Source organism: Mastigoproctus giganteus, chromosome 1, assembly GCF_048544385.1.
Source record: "Mastigoproctus giganteus isolate SK-2022 chromosome 1, ASM4854438v1, whole genome shotgun sequence".
Lineage (NCBI taxonomy): Eukaryota > Metazoa > Arthropoda > Arachnida > Uropygi > Thelyphonidae > Mastigoproctus > Mastigoproctus giganteus.
The window spans coordinates 69,010,140-69,036,781 of NC_143575.1; the positions used below are offsets into that span (position 1 = coordinate 69,010,140).

Consider the following 26,642-nt stretch of genomic DNA (forward strand, 5'->3'; position numbering starts at 1 on the left):
AATAATTTTGATATCATATACTTGGATTTTAGGAAAGCTTTTGACACTGTTGCGCATGGAAGACTACTGTACAAATTGGAGCAGAATTGTATTAAGGGTAAGTTGCTACAATGGATAAAAGGATGGTTGAGTGAGAGAAGACAGAGGGTGGTAATCAACGGGTGCTGCTCTTCATGGACTAATGTTATTAGTGGAGTCCCACAGGGTTCAGTGTTGGGTCCACTGTTGTTTTGTATATTTATCAATGATATTGATGAAGGTATATCAGGCTTAGTATCGAAGTTTGCAGTGATACAAAGGTTAGCAGGGTTGTTAATGACAGTAAAGGCAGTGTGTTACTGCAACATGATGTAGAAAATTTGGGCAGGTGGGCTGAGAAGTGGCAACTGAGGTTTAACATTGAAAAATGCAAAGTACTGCATATGGGTAGAAGTAACTGCAGAGAAACATACCAACTGTGTGGTCCTACACTTAAGGTATTAGAAAATTAAAAAGACATGGAAGTAATTGTGCGGTCAGATATGAAGTTTTCTGAGCAATGCAGACATGCTGCCAGGGCAGGTCATGGGGTGTTGTCAATGATATACAGGAATTTTGCTAGCAGGGAAAAGGATGTGATTGTCCCTCTGCATAAAGCAACGGTCACGCTACGCCTTGAGTACTACATGCAGGTCTGGAGACCTCATTTTAGGAAGGATGTAGATTTGCTTGAGCGTGGACAGAGAAGGCAGCAAGATTGGTGAGGGGGGAATGAAGTGATCCTCTTACCAGGAGAGCCTAAGTTCTGAAAATTGCAGCAGCTGGAGACTAGGCACCTGCCAGGTGATCTGATTGAGGTGTATAAGGCCTATAATGGGTTGAGCATGATGAATTGTGATGGGATTCTTCCATTTGTTCAGATATTACGAACCTAAGGTGGCATAAATTGAAATTGAGAAAGGACAGATGTATAATAGATGTGCGGAAATTTGCCTTTAGTTTGGTTTTTTTAGGAGCATTAGCAACTAAGGCCATATTGCTCCGGGATATGCGATGGTCATTCCCTGACCTTTCCGCATCCTCCGTATTTGGTGGTGACGGGCTCAAACCCCGGTCTAATCAAGAAGCGTGTGCTACGCACTGCTGCTCCTTCCCACCTGGCTACGGAGGTGCCAGTAAAATGCATATTAAAATCTGAGCACTAAATTAAATTATGTTTTAGGGATAAAATTCTGTCACAGGACTTGCACAGAAGAGGGTCACCAGCCCTCAGCAAAAACGAATGTGTCAGATGACTGTGTTCTATGGGGGTCTGGACAAAACCAACTTCCCTCTTTAAGATTCCTGTGCAGACTAGACTGCCACAGTTCAATTACAGGCTTTATCTGATGAAATTTATTTATAGTCTATCTATTCCATGAATCCTGCCATTGGGAGTTGTCTTTTGGCGTATTATTTGCTTGTAGTCTGTACAACTTATAGTTGTACAGGGGACCGACAGGCAACAATTATTAGTGGGAATTGCTGATTTGGTGGCGGTGTCAGCCAAATCATTGCCCCTAATCCCAATGTGGCTGGGAATCCATCAGAAGCGGATATCGTATTCACATTCATGGAGAAAGCGGATCTTCTGCTGAACTTGAGACAGAACTGGGCGAGGATTATATCTCACCGATAGTAAAGTCTGTAAGACACTCAAAGTTTCAGAATATAAAATGAACAGTTGGTGCTGGTATTTACTAATGTGGTCCAGGGCTAACTCAATAGCGTGCAGCTCTGCAGTAAATATTCTGCATTCAGAGAGAATCTGCTCTGATATAGTGGTGTCTGGAGAGACAGCAGCATATCCTACATATGATTACGACTTCGACCCATCTGTGTAAACTGGCACAAAGTCAGAATGTTCAGCTTGGTGTGTTGAATAGAGATGCAGGTAGACAGATGGAGTATCTGACTTTCCCCAGTTTTTAAGGGAAAAGTCACATGTTGGAACATGAGCATGCCAGGGTGTAATGGGCTTATTTGATGTTTGGGCAACCTTGTCTACCTTCATTTCAAACACTCTGAGTGAACACAAATACCAAAAGGAAGATTGGCAGTCTGATGAGCATTGTACAAACTTTCCCATTGGGGCTCAAAAATGGATGGCCACATAGGATGGTCTGGCAGGGATTTAAGTTTTAAAGCATAATTTAGAGACAACTGTTTAAGTCAAAGTGATAACAGTGGTTCATGTGCTTCAACATATAGGCTCTGGACAGGAGATGTTCAATATGCTACAGTAGCAAGGCAGATATGTAATAGAATGTATCAGTAAATATGTAATAGGATGTATCGGTCTGCACCCCAAGATGCAGAGGACAGAGAGCAGAGAATATTCAGGCCTCTTGTTCACTTTGTGTGGAGTTCATGGATGTTTCAGGAAGGTTAACTTTTTATAAAATATGAGTCCCAAGAATTTTCTCTCTTGCACTACTGTAATAGCATTTTGTCCAAGACTTAATTCAGGTTAAGGATGAAGATTCTGCTTATGACAAAAGTCACAAATGGTCTTCTGCAGCGAGAGCCTGAATCCATTAACAAGTGCCCAGGAATTAAGGCGATCAATGGCTTGTTGCAGTTGTCTTTCAATAATCCCCATGTTGCATGACTGAGAGAATATGCTAAAGTCATCAACATAGGGGGTGCTGTTTACAGTACTCCCTTCTCTTGGCAAAAAGAGTGAGAGTGAGGATCCTCAAACTTGGAAAGGCCAACTGACTAAAATGTTTTTAATTAACATGGGATGATGCCCTCTAAGAGCGATGCGATATAAATCTTTTAAGATGCCAAATCTCCAAGTTGTGTTGTGCTTACTCCATATCCGATTTGATTGGATACTATGATGCAGTCACAAAAGAACTGGATGCAGGGAATAACTTTGATATTATATACTTGGAGCTTAGAAAGGCTTTTGATACTGTTGCACATGGAAGACTGCTGCACAAATTGGTGCAGTGTGGCATTGGAGGCAGATTGCTGCTGGGGATAAAGGGGTAGTTGAGGGGGAGAAGACAGAGAGTGGTAATCAATGGACACTGCTCATCGTGGACTAATGTTATCAGTGGAGTCCCTCAGGGTTCAGTGTTGCATCCATTATTGTTTTCTGTATTTATAAATGATATTGATGATGGTATATCAAGCTTAACCAAGTCTGCAGATGATACGAAGGTTGGCAGGGTTGTCAAGGACACTACTGACACTATGCTGCTGCAGCAGGATCTGGAAAGGTTGAGAAGATGGGCTGAGAGGTGGCAAATGAAGTTTAACATTGACAAATGTAAAGTACTACATATGGGAAACAGCAACCCCAGAGCAATGTATCAACTCTGTGGTACTACACTGACAGTGGTAGAGAATGAAAGGGACCTGGGGGTGGTTGTGCAGGCAGATATGAAGTTCTCTGAGCAGTGCAGACAGACTGCAAGAGTAGCTCATGGTGTATTGTCAATGATATATAGGAATTTTTCTAGCAGGGATAAGGAGGTGATTATTCCCTTGTATAAGGGAATGGTCAGGCCACACCTAGAGTACTGTATACAGGTCTGGAGGCCTCATTTCAAGAAGGATGTAGAGCTGCTGGAATGAGAACAGAGAAGAGCAACAAGATTAGTGAATGGAACAAAGGGGTGCTCTTACGAAGGAAGGCTTAAGTTTTGCAAATTACAGTGTCTGGAGACTAGGCACCAGCGAGGTGATCTGATAGAGGTGTATAAAGTCTTGAATGGTTTGAGCATGCTCAATGCTGATGGGATTCTTCCTCTTGCTCAGAATAATCACCTGAGAGGGCATAAATTCAAATTGAGGAAAGACAGATGTAGGATAGACGTGCGGAAACTTGCCTTTAGCCAGCGGGTGGTTGGTTGGTGGATCAGACTTCCATCCCTTGTCATGGAAGTTGATAGCCTAAATAAGTTTAAGGCCCAGCTGGACAGGTATTTCAAACGAACAGAGGGGTGAAGTGGAAGTGGTTTTTTTTTTTTTTTTTCCTTTGGCTGATGCTGCATAAGCTTGCTTTCTTGCATCAGATGCCTCTACTAATGCTAATGCTAATGCTATCAAAGAATACAGATACAAGATGTTCACATTTTAGGAAAGCATCCCAGGTGGATGTTTCCAGTCTAATAATATGGTCCAGAGTGGACCAGTTCTTCGGAAGCTGTATTGGATGCTAGAGAGAAAGTAATTTGATTCTAAATACCACATTAAACGAAAATTAACTATTCTCTCTAGGATTTTGCACAGAGAGCTGATCAGAGCAATACGACGATAATTAGTAGGGATTTTAGAATCCTTTCCTGGCTTGGCAAAGGCAAGAATGATTGCCTTGAGTCAGGCATCCGGAAACTGCTCTTCAATGAAGATTCTGCTATATAGAAGGATTAGCTGATCCACAGATTTTGGTGAAAGATGCTTAATCATTTCATAATGGATGCCATCTGATCAAACAGCACTTGCCATAGACAGGATGAGAGCTCTTTTCAGTTCCTGTACAGTAAATGGCCTGTTGTAGGGATAAAGGCCCTTTAATGTAAAATTAAGTGCCTGTTTTTCGATTTTATGTTTCAGGACCAGGAACTCTGGGGAATACAAAGATGTCACAGAGATGTTAGAGAATGTTTTCCCTAGAGAATTGGCTATTGCAGTTGGATCTGCAATAGTGCATCCATTATAATCTAGGATTGGGGAAGCATGGGATGTATATTTTCCCTTCATTTTCTGTATTTTTTCCCAGACCAACTTAGTACAGTAAACCCCCTATTCGCGGGGGTTACGTTCCTGAGAAATGTCATGAATACCGAAAACGCGAATACTGAGTAATGGGAGCCATAACTCATATAGTAATAAAGGGTAAAGTTCCAAAGCTAGAGAGAAAGTAATTTGATTCTAAATACCACACTAGTTTAAAATTTTGTCTACATATGTATTATATGTACCTTCATAATATGACTATGTATATAGACAGTACATAGTGAAATGCATGCATATAGCATCGAAATGAAAATAAGAAACAATTTAATATTAAATGTAATATTTATTAGAAATTTCAAACCAGTGCCTTTGCTAGCAAAAAAACTTATCCCACCAGTCCTATCACCAGTTTCGCTAAAGTGTTGATAAAGGAGTTTTGTCTTTTTACGAATGATGAGTGAACTTAACGGAATTTTATTTTGAGTTTGGTCTTCTATCCACAGATTTAAAGCCTTTTCCATTTTTTCTAATTTAACATCACGAGTTACAGAGCAAATTTTTGAAGCAATTAGTGCGTTTTCACGAATTTTTTCTTCCGATTTTTTGATTGATCGTACCGTTGACTCATTGATTTTATAATGTTTTGCCACTGAGGAGACACTTTCACCATTAGAAATTTTGTCTAATAACTCAATTTTATTCGATAATGTCATCACCTTCTTTGATATTTTCACATTTCCCTTGTTATTCGTAGCCATATTTTTGTACGGGTTAGAAAGAACTTGTCCACAATAAAGTCACTTTTTTCCATTAACACACTCAAGAAAGTCTGTTTTACTCTGCAAAATGGTAGATTTATCACTTTTTTAAGCATATCAATTTATAAATTGATAAATTTATTCAATTTATAAGATTATAAATTAAAAGCAAACGACGATACCTTCCATGGCAAGCACATAACACACGCTTGCCATGGAAGGCTGTACTGTACAAGGATTAGCGAGAAATATCCACGCTCGCGAGTTTGTCACCCCTCCCCCCCCACCCACTGAGCGGTTTTTTGACCGGGAAAGATAATTTTAGCCACACCCATGTTTTTTTATGGCAGAAAATGTTCACGGCGCTTTAAAATTCACATTTTTTTAGGTTTCATTTTATATTAAATCAGCAATCGCGAATATGTGAATACAGATACCGCGAATAGGGGGGGGGGTGTTACTGTACTGTTTTTTTTTTTTTTTTTGTTAGTTATTGGCGTATCGGCTTCTGTGGCCATATTTCACCTCCCAAGGTTTTTGCATTTGCTACTCTGATCCAAGCCTGAGGCGGGATTCAAATTCACGACCTTTGATTTGTCAGGCAGGCACTTTACCCACCCGGCTAGCCCGGTCTGCAACTTGGTACTAGTGGACTGAGTAATTGATGAATGATGTAAAATGAATCCACGATTCCTCTTGACTCTGACGGCAGATGTGGCATGCTTTGGCTCATGCAGATTTAAAGGCTATAAAAATGGCTGCAGTAGGATATCGTCGGAATACCCCACAGGCTTTGTTTTGAGCTTTTTTGCTGCTGTGCATTGTGAATTTCACCATGGTTTGGTAAAAGGTGGATGTTTTTGGAATGGTATTTGCAGCTGTTTGGATGATATTTTTTGGGATGTACATGACTGCATTATTGATAGGCTCCTGACTGACTGCAGCGATGTCAAACTCTACCAGATGTTGGAAGGCTGTTGTTGTTGTTGTTATTTGGTTTTTAGGAGCATTAGCAACTAAGGCCATATTGCTCCGGGTTATGCGGTGGTCATTCCATGACCTTCCCGCATCCTCTGTATTTGGTGGTGATGGGCTCGAACCCCGGTCTAAATGTTGGAAGGCATTCCAGTCAGCCTGATCAATCTTCCACCGCAGTAACTTATAAGGAAGACATAGTCTCCCACTACTGATCACTTCCGTATGGGTTCCCCTCCACTTCCCAAGTGAGTGAAGGGAGTAGAGAAGGAGATCAATGGCATAAAACGTATGGGCAGGCATGTGGAAGAAGGTGTTAGTTTCCACATTTAGAAGGGAAAGGTCAATATCATTGAGCATATGCTCTATGACTTTTCCCCTTCCATTAATACTAACACTACCCTACAGGGTGTTACGCCCATTAAAATCCCCGAGAAATAAGAAAGGGGAAGGCAACTGCATTACAAGATGATTAAGGTCTTTCTGGGAGATGTCAGTCATGGGTGGCAAATAAATGGAGCAGATGGTTAATAAAAATCCCACTGTAAGGTGAATTGCAACAGCTTCTATGCTGGTTGTAAGTAGCAAAGGCTGAACTGGATGTGGTTTCCCACAAGAATGTGCACTCCTCCATGAGCAGGACTATCCGCAATTCTATCCTTACGAAAAATTGTGATGTTGCGCATGGTGGAGTCATCATTTGACTCCACCATGACTCTATCCGCAATTCTATCCTTACAAAAAATTGTGATGTTGCGCATGGTGGAGTCATCATTTGACTTTAGATAAGTCTCCTGCAAGCAAAAGCACACTGGCTTGTGGTTCTGCAGGAGGACCTTGATATCATCAGTATTTCGCCAGAATCCACATAAATTCAATTGTAGGAATTTAGCCATTATTTTGGCTTTGTGGGTCCATCAGTCAGCTTCAAAGGTGATGAAGGCTTACTTTTATCAGTTGGATTTATTTTTTTTTTGGGGAAGTATGGACACTGTCCCGTGTCCATTTCCTCCTCTGCAAAGAGTTCCAAAACTGAATCATCCGGTACTTCCTTCTCCTTGACGTCCATTTTTTCTTGGAAGCTACAGTATATTTCAGGCTTCTTATTCTTTCCTACAGTAACTTCTTTGGGTACTGCTGGAGCATTAACAGGTATGGATATAGGAGTGGCAGCTGATTGGTCCTTCTGTGTGGGTTTTCTACCTGTTAAGGTAGCATGTGATAGGAGTGAATGACTCTTTTGGTGGAATGGTCATTTCAGTCTGAGTTCCAATGGAAAAGGCACCTCTGTAGCCAGGTGGGGCAGGAGCAGCAGTGCATAGCACACGCTTCTTGGTTAGACTGGGGGTTCAAGCCCGTGACCACCAAATACGGAGGATGAGGAAAGGTCAGGGAATGACCACCGCATATCTCCCGGAGCAATATGGCCTTAGTTGCTAATGCTCCTAAAAACCAAATAACAACAACAATCAATGGAACATCTCCCTGCTATCTTCTAAGAATAGGTGGGTTTGTTTGTATTCATAGTTTTCACCATTTTTCTCACCTCCCGATATGATATGTTCAGCCCTGCCTTAAGTCTTTGAATTTCTTTTCCTTCTTTTGACCTCTAGCATGCTTGCAAATAAGCAGGGTATTTTCCTTGGCAGTTAATACAGGTGGGTTTTGTGGTTGAACACATTGTAGTTTCACGGTCCTCTGCAGCACATTGAGCATATGTAAGGGCTCCACGATAGGCCATTTGCAAGTGTCCGATTTCTAGCACTTAAAGCACCATAAAGGATCTCGTATGTATGGACGGACTGGACAGTTAATATAACCAGGATTGAACTTCAGTATAGGGTATAATAGTCACATCCCAATCAGTGCTGTGATTGGTGGTTAAGTTCTGTGATTGGGTGATTATTGTGGAGGCATTTTCTTTTTGATTGTTTTGTGTGTCGTCGAAGAGGGGGGGGTGCTTAGCTTAGGTAGGGTATTTATCCCCCATCCCGCTGTTTTTGAATCGGAAAATGAGTTCACGATCTAAAAACAGTGGCAAATGGGGGGGGGAAACGCCCCAGGTAGATCAACCTAGGAGGACAGTGGGCGGAGTCACACCTTGCCGATCACTGCTTTCCCACTGTTTTGCTAGCTGCCATGTTGGATGGCATACCCTAATCTGCAGCTTTACCATAGCCAACTTTGATTTCATTGGGAGATGTTGGTGAATTAAATGCCAGGATGATATTTCTTGTTGGAACAATTTTCCCATTCCTACGCATGGATATTCGTTTCACAGTTATCACTCCTTGCAGGTTTAATTCAGAACAGATTTCCTCTTCAGTCATATCCATAAGATCCCATTCCACAATAATACCATGGGATGAGTTCAAAGTATTGTGGGGGTGGTAACAGTGATGGGCATTCCCCCAACAGATGTGGCTCAGAGGAGCTGGTCTGAATGTTTGTCACTTCTGGTCTGTATAAGTATGTTGCCTGATCGAAGCTGTTTGACAGATTCAGGAGAACCTTCCAACCCTTCCAAATCCTTCTGGATAAAGAACGGTGACATTTTCCCTAAGGGCTTCTCACCAGTGGAGTGAATTATCAGATAGCAAGGTGTTGGGGCTGATTTACTCGTAGCTTCTGTTTTCTGTCTTTTAGCATAAGTGATGTCATCTGGGTCAACGGTCAAATTTTCAGACAGGGACCGGGTTGTGCCCCCAAAAGGTATATATTTATCAGAATTCATGAAGTTTTTGAAGTGATCCAGTGCCTAGACTCCCCACCCACCACGAAGCCCAAAGGAATGCCCACTACCCGGCAAGCAATAAATGTGCACAGGATTGGAACACCAGGGCTACCCAGACACCATACCTGCACCACAAAGCCAGCCTGAATCCTGTCCCTCGGACCATGGCATTGACATGGTTGACCCTTGCAGGCAAACCCACTAGTTGATTGATCCTAGCCGGGCCATCCAGGACTACCTGTCTTATCAAAGTAGGGGCCGGCCAAAGTGGTGTGTTGAAGATGGGCCCCTCAACCACCAGGATCCCCCTTTCCCAATTTTCATGGGTCGCATCACATGGCAAACATGCCGGATTCTATTGATGTTAGCCTGGAACCTAGGTTGTGGGCATTGGATCCTAGTAATACTGATCTGGAAGACCAGCAGCGTCACTGGGAGGTCCTCTCACCATGTACAGGTGCCCAATTGAGGGGCCATCTTGTGCACTTTTCTTCTATGCCACAAGGGACACCCACTACCTGGCAAGCAATAAATGTGCACAGGAAGCAATAAATGTGAACATTTGGTCTAAGCCTGGAATGGTATTTCTCAGTTCATATTAAAAGCCTAGTAGCTTCTATGATTATTCTCCTGAATGCTTCCCAAATGGCACCTCCATAGCCAGATGGGCAAGAGCAGCAGTGCGTAGCATAAGCTTTTTGATTAGATCGGAGTTCGAGCCCGTGACCACCAAATACAGATGATGCGGAAAGGTCAGGGAATGACCACCGCATATCCCCGGAGCAATATGGCCTTAGTTGTTAATGCTCCTAAAAACCAAATAACAACAACAGCTTCCCAAATAGAATTTGCTGTTGGTAACATCAGATGGTCCCACTGTATAGAATTTAAAAACTGTCTGAGACCACTGTCCTTACAAAAGTAAAAGTCCTTCTTTTTACCCTGAACAGTAGTTAGGCCTTCAAGTAAATCCCACTCAGCATACTGTGATCACTGACACACTAGGAAAATGACATACACATCACTAACATATTTTTACATTTATACTTTACCTACCAGAAATCTGTTTTATTTTCAAATTTATCCCACCAATCTTTCTGGAATTCATGGAAGGCCACTTAAAAATTTTTTTAATATATTTGTGCATAATGATTGCCTATGAATAAAGATTTCAATTTACTCACTCTGGCATCTCTGTTAACTTTATTTGTTTAAATTTACTGGTATGTCAGAGTGTATAATAAAATGCAAACAACTGATTATTGTAATGTGAATTCTATTCTGAATCTCAACATTCAATTTAGCAGAAAAATTCTTCAGCCATAATAACATATTTTCCCAATTACAATATCTATAATTGTTTGGTCTCTTCAAAACATCTGAAGCAATTTTACTGCATATAAAAATAAGCATTTCTGGAGCCAGGAAAACTAGGTGTGATTTATAAAATATGAACTATATCCTGGGTGCCTTGCATGGGGGGGAAGAGAGAGAGGTGGAGGTCCACTCATACTACTAAAGACTGTTTCAATAAAATTCAACTTCAATTGTGTAAAGAAGTTGACAATTTATAAGAAAAATAAATTTTCTCTGGATGGGCTATGGCCACAACTTTTTAAAGTTTCATTATTTTACCCCAGGGGCTTACATCTGTTGAGTATGGGCTTGGCACACCCAGGGTCCTGAGCTGGATATCATCATTCTTCTCTTTCTTGGCTCTCTCTCTCTCTCTCTCTCTCTCTCTCTCTCTCTCTCTCAGGGTAACTCGGGAATTTTTTTTTTTTTTTTGGTTGGTGCAGCATAAGCCTCAGGCCTCCTTGCGCCATATAGCTAATAATAAGCCATCAGACCCATGCACATTGAAAATGTTTGTTTGTGGAATGTCTTCACTTGTTTTTATAAAAGTGATTTTTGATTGCACTGTCGTTCCTCTTTTTTTATAGTTTCTTTTGAAAAACATCAAGTTGTTTTCTTTTCACCAAATTCTTCACAGGCTTTCAAAACTTCATCTATCAGTTTGTGCCAATTACCATACATTCCAGAGTATATACACACTTACAGTAAAGTTTGTCTTTTATATTTTGCCTTAAAATTCCATGCTTGATGAATTATATATTCACTGTATAAGTTGATTCCCTTTTTATAAATCATCTTTCACATACTGCATAGTAGTATATTACAGTAAAATCTGCATTAACAAATACTGTCTCTACTGTACTTTTCATTTTTACTCTTTCCTTTAAAAGGTTATATTGTGACATTTTAATTACACTCACAGCTGTAAAGAAACCAATAACCATACAGAATACTCCTTAATGTGGAGGATCTTGAAACCAAAACCTACAGGTTGGTTGGGCGATTTCATTTTCAATGACACATTGACAGTTTAGGCTGTAATACATCAAGTCAACCAAAACCTACAGGCACAGATCATAACTTAACATTGCTGTTATTGATTCTATATGTATAAACGTGAAGATTTAATTAAGTAATTGAGCCATTCCCTGTTGACTGTTAAGTACTGTACTGTAAAAGATTTCTCTGTAAACAATGCATTGATATGGAAGAACATTCGTTATAAAACACTGATAATCTTAAAAGTATTTTTCTAGAACTTGAAAAGTAAACCGGAAAGCAAACCTTCTGATGTATTCTACAAACTATCACCTTATGAAGAAGATAAACAAATTATTTGTTTTTAAAAGGTGAGAAACAATATATTTGTGTAAAAACATATAAGTAATAAATTGTAAATGTACTGGTATTATTTCATACCTTTCTAACACTAATCAAGTACTTTTAATTATTTAAGATTAAGAGTTTTATACTCAGCGTATAAGTCAACTTTAAAATTTTTCACGAATTTCTGATACTGCAAAAGTCAACTTATTTTTGTTTTTGGTTTTGGTTTTTTTTTTAGAAGCATTAGCAACTAAGGCCATATTGCTCCGGAATATGCGGTGGTCATTCCTTGACCTTTCCGCATCCTCCATATTTGGTGGTGACGGGCTCGAACCCCGGTCTAATCAAGAAGCGTGGGTACGCACTGCTGCTCCTTCCCACCTGGCTACGGAGACGCCAAAAGTCAACTTATGTGCTGAAGGTAGCTCCTTCAGCACATAAGCATAAACCATGAATTGAAAAGCCTGCAGGCTTCAACAAATGAACACCAGTCAAACATAATAAAATCTGAAGCAAGCACATGAAACAGTTAGGAGATGCTCTAATAAGACTGCACGTTTTATTAGACGTGAAGCCAGCATGCTCCGATAATTTTAAATTCTTGCTTCTCGATAAGTTGCCTTAATTAGACTTAGGAAAGCAAGTTATTTTACTTTTTTTTTTATAGCCAAACTTTTTCAATAACAGAACAGTTAATGATATAGATCAAAAGTTGAACAAAAACTACAATATTTTTTGACGTCACTTTAAGTATTTTAGGTTTAAGCTGTTTTGAACATATGGCATACCCCATTGTGCCCATCTCATGGTTACCTATTTTAAAATCTATCTAGTTATCTATTCTAGAAATTTTTTCTGCCAAAATGTTTTACTGTTCTTTTCTAAAGTTATTTAATACATTAATGTGATATTACATTTGAATATCCTGAAAAATAACAAACTGCATTTTCTTATATATTCACGTTCATATATATTCACAAATTTTACTTCATATAACTTTTTATAGCACAAATTTTAAAAAGGGATGAAACAGAGGTATTTACCTTCATGAAACAGGACCGCATCAGTGGCTAAAAGAAATCAGAGAAGGTGTGCTGTTTTATTAAGACATTGTAGTACTCATAACACAAATCAGTAGTAATCATATTTTCATTATACATGATAAAATAATTCTCTTCATTTTGAAAAGCATACACAAGTTAATGAAATTATAGTCAATCAAGCCATCACCAACAGTATGAGGATATAGAAAATAATTAAAAAAAAAAAAAAAAAATGTTTTCCACTTCTACTGTATTTTTCAACACCTTTCAAAGATGTTCGGAAGGATGGTCCAGTACTAATAAACTAAATTTAAATTCAGTAAATGTGTAAATCAAAATTCATCTTCCAAATGCCTTCACTCGTAAATTTTTTTGAACAGGCTTAGCTACATTTACTTCAGTGAAGTAGAATACCTGCGGCAGTTGTTATTGTTGACAAAATATCATAGGGCCAATATGTGCCTTTCAATTTCTTTAACTATTTACAGGTTGGTTTTGTCAGCTAGCAATACCAAACCAGGTAATACATTTGGAGATGATTAAGATATAGGAATAATTTACAAATGCCAGTGGCATTAAAATTAATGGATTTTAAGCTTAGAATCAATTGAAAACTTCGCCTCAAACAGAAAATGGGTATGGACAATCTATCAATATATGCCAGACGGTAAGTTGACTGACAACTAGTGCATATTGGCAGTTTTCACTGCAATGCAGATAATATGTGAAGGTATGCCTAATGTATAACGAGAAATGAAGTTTCTTTTGGGGGTTGTGTTACATCTTTTCTCTCTTTTTTTGAGACCACCAGTATGATTGCATGCTGTCACGAAGAGAACTACTGGTTACTGAAAAATATACAATTTATACAGATCTAATTAATTATTCAAAGCATCTAAATAAAGACTGCATATTATGCTATAATACGAGAGTTGATCATTGAATTTTCGGACTGCAGCTAGATTTTATGTTTACTATGCGAACTTTCCATAACTGCCGCTAAAGGCACTCTCCCTGATCGCTACTGAGCAGCAGACTGTGTGCACAATCCAGTACTTGGTTATATGAAGAGAGATTTGCTAATCACATGTCACTTGCGATCGTTTTGAGATAGCATCATGTCTGACATACAGATTGAACTATGATATGTAATCCGTTATTGTGTCAGATGGGGACTTAAATGCATCAGAAACAGTTAAAGAGATGAATGAAGCATATGGTAATGAGTGTCTTGGTAGGACAGCCATATTATGGTTTGACCGAACATTCTGGTGTGAAGTAGTTTCTCCATCAAGACAATGCCAAGCCCCATACGGCTAATATTGTGCAAGCAGTTATCACTGCCATAGGCGTTGAGGTTTTGCCACATCCCCCCTTCTTCACTGGACTTAGCCCAATGTGATTTCTTCCTGTTTCCTCATCTGAAGAAAGCACCTGAAAGGCAAGCATTTTGCATCCAAAACAACGATGCTCGCAGAGCCATAAAAGAAGCATATAATGCATGGATAAGAGTATTTCGAGACAGAGAAATCCACAAAAGATTCAGATAAGACAATTAAGATAAGATCTTGCACCAGTCTGCAAATTAAATGATCATCCCTCGTATATTGTCAGATTCAGCTTACTTCTGGACACATTATCAAAGGTTGCAATTAATTCGGCTTTTAACAAACACTGATTGTACAAGTAAGTCACAGCTATTCAGAAGTTTATAGGAATTTTTTCAGCCAGTGTTTTATATAATTGAAAAATCCAAAGTATATGAAGAACTGCACATTTGAGCAAAGAAATTCATAAGAACTTTAATCATTTGATTAGTAGAGGCTGTTGTTGTTGTTATTGGTTTTTAGGAGCATTAGCAACTAAGGCCATATTGCTCCAGGGATATGCAGTAGTCATTCCCTGACCTTTCCACATCCTCCGTATTTGGTGTTACGGGCTCGAACCCCGGTCTAATCAAGAAGTGTGTGTGCTACGCACTGCCGCTCCTGCCCACCTGGCTACAGAAGTGCCATTTGTAGAGGCATTTATCTTGGCACCTCCAATGGAATATCAGACACTAATAGAGAGGATATCCATTATCCTTCTATCAGATCTTACGCTATTAAATTACTATCAGATCTTACGCTATTAAATTACTATCAGATCTTACAGTGTTCATTCAGCTTTTGTTTCCTTATAAACATAAAGATTGGTCATGATGACATATTTTCAAAATTTATTCACAATTTTGTTTTCATTTTTCCAAAACACACTCTGGTTCACCATGAATTGTAATACTTTCAAATGTTTGAACTGGACTGAACTCAGAATTCAGCAGCTCTTAGAATAGTATAATAAAACATTTGAACGAAAATGTTTGTTTCGAGATCAGCTAAGTTGCAGTTCTCAAAAAAGAGTTATTTTCACTAAAGGAATGGCTCTCTCTCTCTCTCTCTCTCTCTCTCGCTCTCTCTCTCTCTCTCTCTCTCTCCCCCTTTCTAAAACAGCAGTTTGAGCGAATCTCTTCCAGTACACTTTTATGAAGTTACAAATTTTTTTTTTTTTTCCCCTGCAAATTATTACTTATTTGGGTCTATATCATGCATATTATAGGAAAGTGTTCATTATTACTGAGATCCTGTTGTCTGTATTTGTGAACAGTAAAAGGGAATGTAGATAAAGCAAAAGCTGTCATCAACAAAATAGTATCTGTTAACAAAATTATGTATATATGTAATCTTGAGTTTAAAAATTTAGTCCAGTGGTTCCCAATCTTTTGTCACTCAAGTCACACTTTAAGTTAAAAGATGAATATTAATGGCATACCAAAATAGTGATTTTCATTGAACTCAATGTAATTTTTCCTAATTTAGGGGCACACTTGAAAAGGGCCACAGCACACCGGTTGGGAAACACTGCTTTAGTCTATCAAAGGTCATTCATAAAATATCTTATCAAAGCTTTGATAGATGCATTTCTTAAATGCAAACCATAAAAGATGGTGTGCATTCATGCCACCTGGTAAAGAATGTACCAGGTGGCTTGGATGCACACTTAAGAATGTGTCATTGCAGTAATAGTATACTGTTGAAGAAGGAGACAGCAGTCTCCGAAAGCTTCAGGTTTTATTGCTTTTAATCCAGTTTATTTTAGATAATTTTATTGCTTCGGTATATTTTTAACGTTTTATCGTAGTTTATTTTATCGTAATTTATTGTAATATTTTAGTCTTTCGATAGTGTATTACATTATTTTATTATTTTTATAGTAAAAATTTTTTATTCCTTGGCTGGTGTTTGTCTTTAATTATTGCAGCACCTGATAAAGAGTTCAGAGCCAATATCTAAGTTCAACTCACAAAGGAAGACCACACAAAGACCAATATCACAGCTATTCTTGCCACAAAAACTTCAAGATTGGTGTGTAAAGAGATTGTTTTATAAGTAGACTAACTCAAGTAATTTTTGGCTAATTAAGTTTACTGAATCCATATAGCTGTATATCGAAGCCAATACAGTGAAAGTGAAGCCAATTTTGCAACTAATTTTGCCAGTGGCAAGGTGTCACTCTGCTATATCGAACTGTATGGTATTAAATGAACGCTTACATTACAAAACAATGAAAACAAGAATTAATTAGAAGATACAAAATATGATATAGGATTTTTCACTTGAAATATATAATAATCATGGCTAATGTAAATAAGTACATTGGCAACATGACGCAAGGAAGCAACACATATACAAACTACCCCTCCATAACATTAGTAAGTTTATTTCATCAACTAATTTAAATGTATTACTGCTAACGAAAATTTCCACACATCTATTCTGAAATATTCCTTTTACAATTTAAATTTATAGCCTTTGTGTATTTCACCTGAAAAAGGATAAAGATGTCATCAGCATTTACTTAACTCTTTTAAAGTCTAATACAAAAGAACCTTCAATTAGGTCACCATGCAAATGCTTAGTTTCTGCAATTTACAGAACTGGTCTTTCCTGGAAAAGATATCCTTTTATATCCCCAACTAATCTTGATGCTCTTCTCTGCACACTTTCCAACAGATTTATTTCCTTTTTAAAATGAATTAAAATAGATTTGAATCAATTAACCTTCTTAAAATGAAGTTTGGTACCCTCATTTTAAGAAGAACATGTATGCAGCATTCTGGACGTAGACTAACTATTGAATGATAAAATGGAACAATCACCTCTTTATCTCTAATGTCAAAGTTCCTGTATATCATTGACAGAATCCACGGGCTATTCCAGCAGCTTGCTTCCACTGCTCACAGAATTCCATGTTGGACTGTAAAATTACCTCTAGAGCTTTTTCATATTCCATCACCTTGAGTTTGGTACCAGCAAGTATTAATTAAAAATCTCTTCTTCTTCTTCTTTACTGCTGCCGAATGGCGTTTGCGACTTCGTTTTGATATTGTTCTCTGTCTAGCGCTGCGTGTAGAATTTGTGCTGTTGTCATGTGAAGCCAGGTGTTGATGTTATCTAGCCATGCCATTTTCGGTCTGCCTGGGCGTTTCTTGCCTTCGATCTTTCCCTCCAGGATGAGTGGTAGTAGGTGATATTTTTGTTGGTTCCTAGCGATGTGACCTAGGTATTTGCATTTCCTGCTGATGATGGTTTTGAGCAGGTCCCGTTCCGTGTGCATGTCCTGCAGGACCTGTGCGTTGGTTATCTTGGCTGTCCACGGAATTTTCAGCATTCTTCGGTAGAGCCACATTTCGAAGGTCTGGAGCTTTATTGTAGTGGCTGATGTTAGAGTCCAGGTTTCTACACCGTAGAGCAGTATTGGCCAGATGTAGCATTTCAATGTGCGTAATCTATCATTGAAGTTTTCAAGGGAAGGATAATCCAAGTAGTTTCCCGTTGCTTTCTTGGATCACAATTTAGTTGAAAAGGTCGTGTGTGGACCTTTTGAAACGGGTTTCGTCTGACGTCTCCACTGAAACCTTTCCGCCATGGGAGGCCCTTCTGGGAGCATATATCTTTCGGTGCTTTAGTAGTTTAACCAATTAAACTACTAAACCTGCCGCAGCCATATAAATGGAGTAGCTCTTATTCAGTGATGAAGCTGCCTCGTGATGTCATAATTTTACGCAATTTATGCCGAATTTCTAGTCACCACTGACCAAGCAGGTGGCACTGCTGTAGTTTTATCTCCTGGAAACATCTAATGGCTGACTCGGTAAAATTACTGTGACCTTGAAAATACCAATAATGTATAACTCAGCAAAACGTGAGTATTTTTAAATACAATTTGGTATCCTGAAAACTTCTACATCAAAGCTATCATGTAGCACAACTATTCTACTAAGAATTCCCAGTGACTGATTATAGTTCCTTAAAAATTTAATGACCTTGAAATTTCCTATGTCCGAACATAATAATGATAACCATTTTAAAAAGTTCAGTCCAAAAAATAAAACCACGTTTAGGTCCCAAATCTTAACCTATCACTCACCCACACTTATTTTATCTAAAATATAACTTCTTTTTGAGCAACACTCCCGAAAACCTTCTTTATTTATTAATTTTTAAGAGCGCACTAATTTAGCTAGCATACAGCTGGTGCCACCAGCGCCTCCTATATTTAAAAATCTCTAAATCATTAAAATCATCCTTTTTTGATTTGAATATATATTCAAATAAAAAAAGGATGATTTCTAGATAGATGTGTGAAAATCTGCTTTTTTCCAGAAATTAACAGAAGTGGAGATGGGCAGGTGATGTTTTTTTATTTTATTTTGCTGATACTGTATAAGCCTGCTATTCCTTGCATAATTTGCCATTACTAATACTAATAACAGTAACTGCACTTTTCGCATGAGGCTATGCATTTGTCTTCCGACAATTAGATTCAAAATTTTGGAGGTTCAGAGAATCCAAATTTAGGGATGATAAGGATCTAGTAACATATTTCAAATAATTTTGCATTTCATGTTAAATGCAAGAAGTAAAATACAAGCAGAAGTATGGAGAGAATGTGTGGTAATCTGCACCATCAGCAAGCATACTTTGATGTACATGCATTTAACCTTATTCTCTCTGATACATCTGTCAGATTTCTTTCATAGAGCTTTATGTAACAGCTTCATTATTATATTAAATTAAGTAAATTTGCAAATGTGCATAGTTAGTAGTCAAAAATAAAGTTCATAATTAACGAACATTATTTTTGACTTTATGAACTTTATTTTTTTGGAAATACAAATGCATAATGTTGCATTCTCCCTTTATGACTGCTTGGAATTTGTGGAATATTTGTTTCTTCACTTCACAAACTGAAAGTTACCTTATTTTAAATATTCCTCATAGTTTTCTCCATTTAACAGAAATAAACAGTTTGCATTCATTATATGTTATTTCAAGAAATTTATGTAGTTAAAAATAGGGAACATAGATAAATCAAAAGATAAACCACTCATTATTTTGTAACATTGTTTATTATATCAATTCAGTATAGTACTACTTTTCTATTTGTTCTATTTTAAATTTAAAATACAAATAAAAAGGATGCTGGCAATAACAACACTATGTATGCATACACAGTCCTGTTGCCACCAGCTTTCACTGCCTTGAAAATATTTAAATGCTCAAAATGGTTCCAAAACACTCACTATTAGTATTCAGGATTGAATGATTTAGTTTAGGGGCTTACCTAGGTGTAATAGATTTCACTGTAAGGTTCAATAAACATAATTAATTAAGCAAAATATGCAAGTTAATGAACTTTATTTATATATTTTGTAAGATCTAGTTTAATGTGACCTTGGTGCAACAATCAAATGATGTGTTGCAATCCACTCCCCTTTTGCAAAAGGACATCCATTTATATCCTTATGGTATATAGGATACTTCTGTAATTCTGAATTGTGTTTGGGATGATAAATATGTTTCCTGCACAGATAATCTTATGAGTTTGTACTGTTGCACATACCTTTTAGTTACTTTGAATTTCCATTATTTGGTCTTTACATCATGGGATTGGTCAGACTTTTTGTATTGGATCCTTTGGTTTTGTCGTGCTGATTTTGCCCCCCCTCCTTTATTTATTTATATATATATATATAAAAACCTGAAGTTTTTGTAATAGTTTTTTTTAAAAGATATCAGATTTTTTGCATTATCAGAAGGCTGGGTAGCAGTTTTGTTCAAACTACGGGCTTTTGCCTAGAGTTCAGTGGACATGTTAATGAGAAAGGTCATCTCTGTGTTTTCACAGACTACCACTACTTTACTATTGAGGTACATGTATACAGTGTTGGCTGGATAACATATTTTTCTGGGATTCCATGTATGTTACCTTGTGTTCCACTCTGTATTACTGCATTTCTCCTCTGTTTTCCACACTTCACAGTTTTTCATATATCAGTCACCATCTGCTGAAGTTTTTGAGGCATTCATTCTATTATGAGATGAGTATCTATTACAACTCATTTTTGCACTGAGATCTCTTTTCACCAGGTTACCAGCTCTACCATGGAGCGGCAGGAGTAGTGGGTGTGATCAAGCAAAGATTAGTAAGAATTTATAACTAAACTGTGCTTTTCGAACTTTTTTTTTTGTTGTAGGCACAGTATGTGTGTGCCAAAAACAATTTGACATCCCACCCAAAATTATGTTATCATTTGATGTCCTACCCTTTCGGTTCCTTATCTGTAAAATAATGGTATATGCAACTGTACTCAATTTCCTTTGTTTTGGGTGAAAACCATGTAAAGAAGGAAAGATGTGTGGTATTAAAAATAAGTTTAACTAAGACCACCTAAAACTGATTACATCAATTATTAGCTTTCAAAAAGTAAAAACATATTCCAGAGCTCACCATCTGCTGCATTTGAAGCAGGTGAAGAAATAAATATTGGAAATTTTTAAAGTATTACTCAAAAATTGTATTTTAATCAGTCATTTATAACAATATATACAGAAAAAGGAAATCAGAGTGTAGAGAATGCTGATATGATGTCAAAATTAGAAACATCCTTTGGGACATGATGTGGACTCCAAAGTGTTGCAACGAAAAGTAAATTGGAAATAAGGTTTGATAAGAACTAGGCCTCAAAAAAAAAAAAAAAAAAAAACCCTGTAAAATCACACTTGAGATGCATAGATAACATCCTGCCACAAAAAATGCTTGGCATCAATACCAAAAGCTCTCTGGATACAGAGAGCTTTTGGTAGTGATGAGAACTGCTTGCAGCAATGAAGTGCAACTATAACTTTACTATTAGTAAAGTTTATTTTTGTTCTTTATATGATTTTGTTATAGAAGGTTGTCTATATGCTAGCCATTTTATAAGTTATTGTTTCAAAGTTTTAAGGAAAACTATCAAAAATTCCATACACAGTAGTGCGCAATGAAATAACATCACCTAGATTTTTAGTGTTTATTGATATCTTGAGGGTAACTGCTTAACTGAAATTAGCATAAGATACTAATGCACAGAGTATTTAGAAAAAGTATGAAACCAACTATAGTAAATTTTTATTTTCTTTCTGCTCCATTGGGACTGGCACAAGGACTGAGAAAACAAAAAATCCAGATATAGGTCAGTTATTTCTAATTGTTCAATAATAAAAATTTATATAAACAATGTATAATGCAACAAAAAATCCTTGGTCTTCCCCTATTAGCATTGGAAGAGAAGCAACATCTGAAAGTTTGAGCTAAAACCATTCTTATGAAAACATGCCAACGTTAGCATTAGTAGTGGCATATGATGCAAGAAACCAAGCTTATACAGCATCAGCCAAAAAAAAAAAAAAAAAAAATTCCAATTTCATCCATCCACTCCAAAGGTTTGTCTAGTTCAACTTTAAATTTATGTAAGCTATCAACTTCCACACTTGAGAGATGGAAGTTTGTTCCAGCAATCAACTGCCCACTGGCTAAAGGCAAATTTCTGCACATCTGTTCTACAACTTTCCTCGATTTGAATTTTCCCCCTTCAGGTTTGTAATCTGAGCAAGAGGAAGAATCCCATTAGCACTGAGCCTTATCAAACCATTCACAGCCTTATACACCTCAATCAGTTCACCTCGCGGGTGCCTAGTCTCCACACACACAGCAATTTGCGGAACTTAAGCTTTTCTTTGTAAGAGTAGCCCTTTGCTCCCCTCACAATTCTTGTTGCCCTTCTCTGTACTCATTCTAGCAACTCTGCATCCTACCTAAACTAGGCTTCCAGACCTGTACTCGGTACTCAAGGTGTGACCTGACCATTGCCTTATACAAAGGGATAATCACCTCCTTATACCTGCTCGAAAAATTCCTGAATATCATTGACAAGACCCCATGTTCTGCTCTGACAGTCTGTCTACACAGCTAAGAAAACGTCACATCTGACTGCACAATTCCCCAGATCTTCTTCATTCTCCACTACCTTGAGTGTAGTACCGAACAGTTCTATTGTTACTCTGGGGTTACTGCTACCTGTGTGCAGTACTTTGCATTTGCCAATGTTAAACTTTAGTTGCCACCTCTCAGCCTATCTGATCAACTTTTCTTGATGCTGTTCCAGTAGTGCACCATCCTTACTGTCATTAACAACCCTACCAACTTTCGTATCGTCTACAAACGTAGACACTAACCCTGATATACCTCCATCAATATCACTGATAAATACAGAAAACAACAATGGGTCCAACACCAAACCCTGGGGACTCCACTAATAACATTAGTCCATGAAGAGAAGTGTCCATTGATTATCACTCTCGGTATTCTCCCACTCAACCATCTCTTTATCCATTGTAGTAACTTGCCCTTAATGCCATATTGCTCCATGTTCAGTAGTTTTCCATGTGCCACAATTTCAAAAGCTTTCCTGAAATTCAAGTATATGATATCAAAATTACTTTTTGCATCCAGTTCCTTTGTGACCACATCATAGTATCCAATCAAATTTGTCAGACAAGACTTCCCCTTAACAAACCCAAGCTGTAACTGAATTATTACCGCAGTCTTGTCTAGATGATCATGCAATGCTTCTGTTACCAGTAACGCCATTATTTTCCTCGGAACAGAAGTTAAGCTAACAGATCTGTAATTAGTTGTGTCCACCTTTGGTTCCTTTTTAAATTGGAGATACTTTTGCACTTTACCAGGTCGTGGGATCCCCACAAAGTCCAAGGATGCTCTCATAATTATGGCTAAGGGTTTGTGTACTTCCTTTAATATAACTGGATAGATCCCATCCACCCCAGGTTCTTTTCTCTATGTTTAACTTCAACAATTTCTCCTTCACTTTCCACTCAGTTTTTACAAAATCATTTAGCTCCCTGTTCGAGTTTAATAAGCTTCTGTCCTATAATTCCCTACAGAATTCCTCATATGTGTGAATATAGATGCAAATACTCATTCAGTTTGTCAGCTATCTGAGCAGGATCATCAACAGGCGAAACATTGATATCAAGTGGACCAATCTCATTCATCCCCTTCCTTCTAAAGTTTATATCAGTAAAGAAAGTCTTTGCTGGTTTTTTTTTTGGTTTTTTTTTCCCGTCCTTTGCCAAAGATTTCCTGTAATATGCCTTTGCTTGCCTTAACTCATTTGTGTCTTGATTGCAGACTAGCCTATATCTACCATAGACTTCTGTGTCGCCTGATAATTTATTAAGTTTTGCTGCCTGAGTTTTTGCAATGGTTTGCATAACATATACCTTTTATCCTATGTCTTTTTATTTGTTATTATTTGTTTTAATGAAAACCTCAAACACTAGAGGTATTAGAACCTATAGTACTTAGTACCGTGCATGGGTTGGAGGTTGAGAAGATGAAAGAAGATATTTCTTGGCATTAGATCTGAACTTCTGTAGATGTAATTTTCAGGAAATATAATATGAAAGAAGGTCGTTCCAAAAAAAAAAAAAAAAACAACCAGAAGTTGAATGAATAAATGAGAAAGAAGAAAAGTTGTTTCTGTGAGTTTGAAGTTGGACAGTAAAAGGAAGTTGACTGGTTGCGGCATGTGTGCAGACTGCTTTGGAAGAGAGAGCGGGAATTAAGCAGCCAATTCAGAAGAACTATGCTCATGGAAGTATCTACAGAAAAGGCATGCAGCAGAAACAGAACGTCTATAAGACAGAGAGTAGAGAGACTGTTAGAGATATGCCATTAATTAATCTAATTGCCCTCTTTTGAATGGAATCTAAAAGCACAACAGAGGTTTTAGGGCAGTGCCTCAGACATGGGAACAACTTTCCATGATAGGGCAAATTTGCAATTCGTACAGAGTGAACAGCTGTTTGGCAGAAAAGTAACATCGAGAGTGAGAGACAAAACACAGTGTTTTAGATACAGAGGAAGCAATATTTGTAATGTGATTAGGCCAAGAGAGATTAGAAGTCAGGGTAATCCCCAATAGAGATATATGATCTTTCCCAGCAATTGGAGTGTCATCAAAGATAAGCACAAGAGCAGAAGAATCCTTTTTTGCGAGATATAAGACAGGACTGAGTTTAAGAAGAATTGAAATCATTAGCATTAGTAGAGGCATATGATGCAAGAAAGCAAGCTTATGCAGCATCAGCCAAAAAAAAAAAAAAAAAAAAGAAAAAAGAAAAGAAACCACTTCCATTTCACCCCTTCGTTCGTTTGAAATACCTGTCCAGCTGAGCCTTAAATTTATTTAGGCTATCAACTTCCACAACAAGGGATAGAAGTCTGTTCCACCAACCAACTACCTGCTGGCTAAAGGCAAATTTCTGCACATCTATCCTACATCTGTCTTTCCTCAATCTGAATTTATGCCCTCTCAGGTGACTATTCTTAGCAAGAGGAAGAATCCCATCGGCATTGAGTATGCTCAAACCATTCAAGGCTTTAAACACCTCTATCAGATCACCTCGCCAGTGCCTAGTCTTCAGAAACTGTAATTTGCAAAACTTAAGCCTTTCTTCGTAACAGCACCCCTTTGTTCCATTCACTAATCTTGTTGCCCGTCTCTGTACTCGTTCCAGCAGCTCTACATCCTTCTTGAAATGAGGCCTCCAGACCTGTATACAGTACTCAAGGTGTGGCCTGACCATTCCCTTATATAAGGGGATAATCACCTCCTATCCCTGCTAGAAAAATTCCTGTATATCATTGACAAGACACCATGAGCTACTCTTGCAGCCAGTCTGCACTGCTCAGAGAACTTCATATCTGCCTGCACCACCACCCCCAGGTCCCTTTCATTCTCTACCACTGTCAGTGTAGTACCACAGAGTTGATATGTTGCTCTGGGGTTGCTGTTTCCCATATGTAGTACTTTACATTTGTCAATGTTAAACTTCATTTGCCACCTCGCAGCCCATCTGCTCAACCTTTCCAAATCCTGTTGCAGCAGCATAGCATCAGTAGTGTCCTTAACAACCCTGCCAACCTTTGTATCGTCTGCAAACTTGGACATTAAGCTTGATATAAAAAAAAAAGTAAAGGGCCAGGATGGAAGCCTCCTCAACAATTCATGCTGAGGGAAATGGACCATAATCTGCCATGCTGGTCCAGTGCAGGTTGGCAGATCGACCGTATTCAGCAGTCAGGGGCTTGAACCCCGGTCTACTCAAAGAGCATGTGCTACTGCACTCCCGCTCCCGCCCTCTCGGATACCATCATCAATATTATTTATAAATACAGAAAACAATAATGGACCCAACACTGAACCCTGAGGGACTCCACTAATAACATTAGTCCACGATGAGCAATGTCCATTGATTACCACTCTCTGTCTTCTCCCCGTCAACCCATTGATTACCACTCTCTGTCTTCTCCCCCTCAACCCATTGATTACCACTCTCTGCCTTCTCCCCTCAACCCTTTATCCATAACAGCAATTTGCCTCCAATACCACACTGCTGTAATTTGTGCAGCAGTCTTCCATTTGTAACAGTATCAAAAGCCTTTCTAAGATCCAAGTATATAATATCAAAGTTTTTCCCTGCATCCAGCTCTTTTGTGACTGCATCATAGTATCCAATCAAATTGGTCAGGCAAGACTTCCCCTTAACAAAACCATGCTGTGTCTGGGCTATAACTGCAGTCTGTCTAGGTGATCCTGCAGTGCTTCTTTAACCAGTTCCCCCATTAATTTTCCTGGAAGAGAAGTTAAATTCACAGGTCTATAATTACTTGTGTCAGCCTTTGATCCTCCTTTGCGAATTGGGGTCACATTTGCACATCTTCAGTCTATGGGAACCTGCCCTGATTCCAAAGAAGCTCTCATAATTATGGCTAAGGGTTTGCTTACTTCCTTTGCTGCCTCCTTTAATATAACTGGGTACATCATCCACCCCAGGTGCCTTTCTTGTGTTTATCTTTAACAATTTCTTTTCCACTTTACTCTCAGTGATTACAAGATTATCTAGCTTACTGCCAGAGTTGAATACACCTCTGCCATTCCCCTCGCTGAATAACTCCTCATGTGTGAATGTTGATGCAAAATATTCATTTAATTTGTTAACTACCTGAGTAGGATCATCAACAGTTGAACCATCGATATCGATATCGATGGCAATATCTGATTCATCCACCTTCCTCCTAGAGTTTACATAAGTAAAGAACTCTTTGCTGTTTTTATTTGCATCCTTTGCCAAGGATTTCTCATAATCTGCCTTTTCCTGTCTAATCTCCTTTGTGACTTGGTTACAGACCAGCTTATATCTATCATAGGCTTCTGTGTCACGTGTTAATTTATATGTATCCCATGCATTTTTTTCCTCTGCCACGTGTCTCATTAATTCGTCTGACATCCAT

At 38.2% G+C, this 26,642-nt stretch overlaps 1 protein-coding gene across 6 annotated transcripts in view; it reads right to left on the bottom strand.

Annotated features, from left to right (window-relative positions):
• The window catches only part of bru3 (CUGBP Elav-like family member bruno 3), a 714,377-nt gene that overhangs the window by 194,929 nt on the left and 492,806 nt on the right, over nt 1-26,642 (bottom strand). For all 6 annotated transcript variants that reach the window (XM_090373320.1, XM_090373312.1, XM_090373338.1 and 3 more), the window contains exon 7: nt 12,903-12,929. In XM_090373320.1, coding sequence (XP_090229446.1) covers nt 12,903-12,929 — 27 coding nt within the window. The remainder of the gene's footprint in view (nt 1-12,902; nt 12,930-26,642) is intronic.